The 7,349-nt window shown below is 37.4% G+C and overlaps 1 protein-coding gene across 1 annotated transcript; it reads left to right on the top strand.

Moving 5' to 3' along the window:
• The first annotated feature begins 2,751 nt into the window (after nucleotides 1–2,751).
• LOC121978734 lies at nucleotides 2,752–4,290 on the top strand. Its single transcript, XM_042531034.1, has 3 exons — nucleotides 2,752–2,872; nucleotides 3,030–3,083; nucleotides 3,479–4,290. The coding sequence occupies exons 1-3, from the start codon at nucleotides 2,752–2,754 to the stop codon at nucleotides 4,288–4,290; spliced, it is 987 nt and encodes a 328-aa protein (XP_042386968.1).
• Nucleotides 4,291–7,349: the final 3,059 nt, after the last annotated feature.

Genomic DNA, 7,349 nt, shown 5'->3' with positions numbered 1-7,349 from the left:
TAAGAATATATTGTCTAGTGTTTAAATTTGAGTTGTAGCATCTCTGTAACTACTAGATGAGCACTGAACAGGTTGAATATGAATATCCCAAATGACGGTTATCTAACAATGATAATAATAAAAAAAACATATTGATTGAAAAATATCACGCCTGATTGGGACGGAAGAATAGCCTGTTCATGTTAGCCAACTCTACAATGTCATAGTCATATAATAGAAGGTGACCAATACCACATCTAGTGAGCATCTCTATAGCAACACTGCCTACACCACCTATACCTTGTATCCTGTATCCATAGGAGAAACACCATGAGAAATGCCAAAAGGTACTTAATCTTTTGAAAATACAGGTTTATAAGATCTAACAAAAAAAATGCAAAAGATAGTAGAATTATCAAAATAAGATTAAGAAACAATAATTCATAAGATTAACAGTAAATTGAATATACAGATAGAACATGCTTGTCACCAGAACATATAACGCCATGATGTTTCTTGTTAACCAACCGATAGAGATCTCCATGTCAACACTTTTATATGCTTTCATTTTCTAGCATTCATGCAAGGATGTTTCCTTACCCTAATATAGATAGTTTCATTAATGATCATAATCTTAGTATTTGAGATTACTTCCTAATTCATTCAGAGATGTGCAGATCTAACCAAATGTATTATTAACCATTTATGTGTAATACAGAACCAGGTTACATAAGCCTTTCACGAAAAGACACTCTAATAGTTAATTATTTATCTCACAATGGAAAAAAATGATTGAGAATTTAAATTATTGTTTGGGAAATAATTGTTTGAAAGAGACAAGCAAGTCTTGATACAATAAAACTTTATTCTCATGAATTGTTCTGTACAAAGGAATTATGCAAGAATAATTTTGACAAAATCATGTAGCTATATTTGCTGTTGGACCAATCATAGCTTAAAGCAAACAGATATGGTTTCCTTAAATTGATCTAAAGGAGGGCAACTCTTCAAGGAAATTTTCAGGGAAAAAGCGAGTACAATAAGGTACATAATCGGCGCAGGAGTAATCGATTGCGATTACCGGGGTGAGGTTAAAATTCTAATTTTTAATATGACATTTGAACCATTAACCCTGCAGAAAAGCGAAGCAGTCGCACAGATTATTCTGGAATGCATTATTACCCTAGAGGTAATTCAGATAGACAAATTATGATCCACAGTTATACAAAATGGAGGATTTGGATCCACAAGCCAACAAGTCCAAGCCATTGCTGAAGTTTAGGGAAATACTATTCATATGGGGACCCAGAGTGGGATGACTTAATCAGTAAATTACTTCCGGTTCATCCAACGTATGAGACAGTAACTGACACTCCTACAAACAATCAGGCCATATGTAGTCACTCTTCTGCCCCACTCTCTCAAATGCTAAATCAAAATATATCCATTGAAGAATACTGCCAAAGGCGAAGGGCACAATTATTCCCTAAATTTCAGGATTATCCCAGAGTCCACGAGGCCAATCATTTATATACCCTAACATATGAGAAGGAATGGCTTAATCCATTCTGTACGGAAGCTGGTGGAGGTAACTTTAATTTCAATTCTGACTCTGATTCATTTATTACAGCAGATTCTGATTGGGACAATGATGAAGAACAAATACTAAGCCCAATATATGATGAAACCTTAGCTCATAATCTGGACATGGACTACCCTGTAATGAAGACAAGTATTTTGGCATCCTCCTCAACAATTGCTATTTCACCTTATAACCCGCCGGAAGATTCTATGATGGGACCACCACAATATGCTCCAGCAACAAAAAAAACCTTCAACCTCTAATCCTTACCAAGACGCAAACTTCATCGATGCAAAGATTGAAGAACTAAGGAAGGGATACAACAATGAGCAGTGGGTATTGCCATCAGCCCAACAACAAACATGTGCACTTTTGGTCTTACCTGATAATATTGGGCTTTATAATGATGTAATCTCAAGGTGGGAATTGATCACAACGAATGTTGTTGACTCCAAGATATGGGCCGACAAAAGAACTAAAGTCCAATATATTGAAAATCTCTTGGGGGAGATAGAGAAGAAGATGTTCATTCAATGGCGGATGATGTATCCAGAACAGTATGATAAGTTAATAAACTCTGCAGATGAAACTCATAATGTACTGTCCCAAATACGCAGAATTATTATCCTTGAAGATCCATCAACCGGTTCGACGAAAGAACAAAACCAAGCCTATCTGGATCTTGAAAGGTTAGTATGCACAAGCACCAAGGATATACTATTCTACATGAATCAATATAAGGAAATCGCAGCAAAAAGGGGAAGGATGTTTATTAATGAAGAACTATCTAGCAAGTTCTACCGAAAGATGCCTCCGCTAATTGGGAGTTATCTGGAGCAGAAATTCCAGGAAAAACTTTGGGGCAATACTATTGGAGTCCTTCCAAGAATACATCATGCATACCAAGAGCTACAAGAAATGTGTAAGCAAGCATCTTTACAGCGAAGTTTAAAAGACTTACAATTTTGTGCACAGATCCCTATTCCAGGTTACTACCAGGAAAGCGTTATGGATTATGCAAGGCGCATAATTACAAAGGAAAATCACATAAAACCCATGTACAAGTAATAAAGAAGAAGTACCAAGATGATAAATCCAAGGTAAAAAAGTGTAAGTGCTATATTTGCGGCGAGGAAGGCCATTTCGCTAAAGAATGCCGTAATAAATTCGGGAGCAAAGAAAGAATAGCTATGCTAAAAGAATTGGACCTGCCTGAGGATTATGATATAGTATCAGTTGATCTTAATGAATCAGATAGTGACGCTATCTGCAGCGTATCAGAAGGGGAAACTAACACAAATCAACATTGCGGTATTGCAACCTGCACTTTACCTTACAAAGAAAATTTATTTGTCCTTATAGGTGAAGGAGGATGGCAAGTCCAAGTAGACATTCCCGAAGAACAAGCTAATTGCATACATGATTGGCTTATTAATCAAGAAATAAGCACTTCTTGGATTAAATGCAGGTTCTGCGGACAACAGACAACCCAAAGGTCAAGAGTACATTGCAATAACTGCAGGTTAACTGCCTGCACATTATGTGCTAATAATTACCTCAAGATGCAAATCAAAGTAGCACCTCCGACCCCACGACAATATGATGATAGAAATATGGCACCTGAACTAATAAAATATATTGATTTCCTATTATCTGAAAACAGGAGGCTGAAGATGGAAGTAGAAAGACTGCGGAAGCAACAGGATACCGAAGAAGAACTATTAACTGAAGAATTAATGGAAGACCTGAGGGATCTAACAGAAAAGGACCTTCAAAAGGGGAAGGAATAAATAATATTCTTAGAAGAATATTCAGTGCTGAAAGCATCTGAAGGGCAGTATCACTAGAAAAGAACAGTTAATCGATTATACAACATGACAGTAAAATTTGAAATTCCTGATATAATTCCTTTCTCAGTTAATGCAATATTAGATACAGGAGCCACATCATGTTGTATTGACAAGAAATCAGTCCCTTCACAAGCCCTGGAGAAAAATTCCTACACTGTGATGATCAACGGAGTAAATTCAAGGCAAGCAGCAAACTGGAAATTAAAAGGAGGACAAATGATGATTGGTGAGAATAAATTTCGTATCCCCTTTACCTACTCATTTGATATGACTTTAGGGGAAGGAATTCAAATGGTACTAGGATGCAACTTTATCCGAAGCATGCAAGGCGGATTACTAATAGAAGGAAACCAGGCAACGTTTTATAAAAATGTTACTACCATTGCTACTAATCAATCTGCAACAACAGCTATTGAGGAGTTGGAATTAAATGAGGATGAATATTTAGAAATCCAAGAAAAGATATTCTTTGCAGGAGTACCATCCAATACTTCAATCTTAATAAAGCATGACCCGTTATTAAACAGACTCCAGGAGCAGGGATTCATCGGAGAAGACCCATTAAAGCATTGGGCAAAAAATCAGATTATGTGTAAAAGTGACATAATCAATCCAGACATTACAATACAAGACAAGCCGCTATCCCATGTGACACCAGTTATGAAGCAGATATTTGAAAAGTATGTTCAGGCATTACTAGAATTAAAAGTAATCCGGCCCAGTAAGAGCAGACACCGAACTATGGCCATGATCGTCCAATCTGGAACAAGTATAGACCCAAAGACAGGCAAAGAGGTCAAAGGAAAGGAAAGAATGATCTTCAATTATAGGGCTTTAAATGATAACACATATAAAGACCAGTACAGTCTTCTGGGATAAATACCATATTAAAGAAGGTTGGAAATTCCAAGATATATTCAAAGTTTGACCTTAAGTCTGGATTTCATCAAATAGCAATGGATCCGACATCAGTAGAATGGATTGCTTTTATATGCCCGTCCGGACTTTATGAATGGCTTGTAATGTCATTCAGACTAAAGAATGCACCAGTGGCCTTCCAAAGGAAGATGGATCAATGTTTTCAAGGTACTAGTGATTTTATTGTTGTTTATATTGATGACATTTTAGTCTTTTCCAAAAACGAGAAGGATCATATTAAGCATTTAGAAATAATGCTTGGTGCAGAACAGATTAATTCTATCCCCAACTAAGTGTAAGTTGGCGGTTCCCAAGATTGAATTTCTAGGTGCGGAAATAGGGGAAGGAAAACTCAAGTTGCAACCCCATATAATAAAGAAAATTGCTGAGGTAAATGACGAGCAACTGCAAGAAAAGAAAGTTCTACGTTCCTGGCTAGGTATTCTAAATTATGCCAGAATGTATATACCAAATTTAAGTACTAAATTAGCCCCTTTATATGAGAAGACTTCGCCACATGGTGATAAAAGAATGAAGAGCTCTGACTGGGCGTTGGTAAAACAGATAAAAGAACAGGTGTAGAATTTGCCTGATCTAGAAATTCCGCCAGAAGAAGCCTATATAATTCTAGAAACAGATGGATCTATGGTGAGCTGGGGAGGAATTTGCAAGTGGAAGCCTAACAAATATAGCCCAAGAAAATCAGAAAAGATCTGTGCCTATGCACACGGAAAGTTTCTAGTCGTTAAGTCCACAATAGACGCAGAAATCTATGCCGCCATGGAAACTATGAATGCTCTAAAAATCCATTTCCTTGGCAAAGAAGAGATCACATTAAAAACAGATTGCCAGGCAATCATCAGCTTCCATAATAAATCTGTCAAAAATAAACCTTCTCGGGTTCAATGGATTGCCTTCACAGACTTCATTACGGGCACAGGGTAAAGGTAAATTTTGAACATATTGATGGAAAATTAAATATTTTTGCAGATAGTTTATCAAGATTGGTGGACAAGCCAAAAGCCTTAGCCGTATTAACAGAAGAAGGCTTGGGGGGATCAACTCAATTCCCCTTGTTAACAGAATATGAGGATCTGATTCATGATACCTCTAAAAATATAATTGCTCCAGAGGAACACCAGAAGCGCAAAAGGATGGAGGATATTTAAAGACAAGCTATCAGGAATACTTCCTTAGCATTACAGGAACTAGAGCTTATCCAACAAATGAAAGAACATGATTTCAATCATAGAAGGCATCTTGAAGGAGGAAAGCATAATTATTGGATAGAGAAACTTCCGGTTGTCCAAGAGACAAGAAGAGACCTCTGGAGGGCATCCAATGCATTACTGGAGGCCTATAGAATAATACAAGAAACTCCGCCCTAATCAGAAAGCAAGTGATGAGCCCAAAAACATCCAAAGAAGACAGGTGTAAAAGTGCTTTAATAAAGAAGAAAGGATTGAGCCTCGGGGAGCCGTCCTTTTCGAATATTATTAGCTGTAAAGTTTGTAAGTCGTCCTTTCGAATAGTTGTAAAGTTTGTAAATGACAGACAAAAGGTAGAGAATCAAAGGACGATGGAGCCCAATGAACACTCGCTTTGATCTTATCTACAACTTTCCTCTGCCTATATAAGAAAGAGCGAGTAAGAGGTTTAGACACACTTGAGCAACACCAAGTTGTTTATTCCTAGTCTGTCTCAGCTCTTAAGCTTAAGTTTGTAATCTTTCTAGAGGGAAATAAGACTCCGAGCACTAGCTCAGGTTTTCATTTCAAATTCCTAGAAAGCGATCCTATTCTGGTATCAGAGCTTGAGTTTTATACTTAAGCTCATGGCAGGCTAACTTTTGAGTTCAAGGTGAAGGTGAGAGACTCTTTCATATCATTTGCTGAATGATTGCTCAAAAACTAAATTCCCGAAGGTGTTATTCCAAGAAAAGAACAACAGGCTGGAAGGTGGAGACTCGATATGCATCCTTGGTCTAGATTCCCGCAAGGCTAGTAAGTGCGTAAGACGGTAAGCCCAAAGGCCTTAACTGAATGATATTTCTTGATAATATAGTAGGATTTCCTCTCTATAATAAGGCGACCAAGTTTGTTAATCGATTGCAAAAGATTGCTGTGCACATAAGCCTCCAAGATAAATGAGCACGCACTACTATTGCTACTGAGAATTCTCGTATTCTTTCATAGTTCACTACAATACCCATACGTTGAAGCGCCATCAGCCTTCTGTAGGGGTTGTTATCAACAACCTCAGTGCTCATGTCCTGCATCATGAGTCACCAATCAATTAAGATTAACAATCTCAAAGTTACATTTTTTTTATTATAGAGAGTATGATTTCCAAAGTTGCATACCTTCACTTTGGATCTCTTAGTCATGCCAGCCTTCTTCAAATTCATAACCTTAATAACTCGTTCTTTCATCTAAAAACGAAGCGTGGAAGGGAAAAAAAAAACAACTAGACAATTCAAAGATATCGAATTAAGAAAAGAAAGAAGTCAAAAATGGAATTTTACGACGACTACGACGAAACCAAAGTCCACACAGCTTAACCAGATCAGGCGGGTCGAAGAGTAAAGAACGGAGATAGGCTAACAAGTTTATCGGAAAAATGATGGTGGAATCCCTGATCGATGGATCCGACGCGACTGGGATCCGAGATGCATGTCTTGAGGTCCTCCAGATCTTGGAGCAGAGATCGCAGATTCTCCGACCTCTCGCCGTCCGGCCGTAACAAGAGCTGCTCTTCCAAAACGCACCGGATTCGCTCATTTATTTCATTTACATATTCAAAACATTATTCGTTTTACAACAAATTAATTTAGTTTTGTTTTTTATTATTTTGCTAAATAAAGAGTACAATTAAATTTACTAAATCGAGATTTAAAATTATGAAATTCCAACCTTAGATGGTTAGATCCCGGGGGCTTATCCACGTCCACAATTGAATCATACCTCACTGATAACCACCTCGAGTTCTAACTCAACTCTAGCCTGAGTTTCCTTGCGACG

This window comes from Zingiber officinale, chromosome 4B, assembly GCF_018446385.1.
Source record: "Zingiber officinale cultivar Zhangliang chromosome 4B, Zo_v1.1, whole genome shotgun sequence".
NCBI classification, from domain to species: Eukaryota; Viridiplantae; Streptophyta; class Magnoliopsida; order Zingiberales; family Zingiberaceae; genus Zingiber; species Zingiber officinale.
Note: the sequence above shows the minus strand (reverse complement) of the source record. Positions and strands in the feature narration are given on the sequence as shown.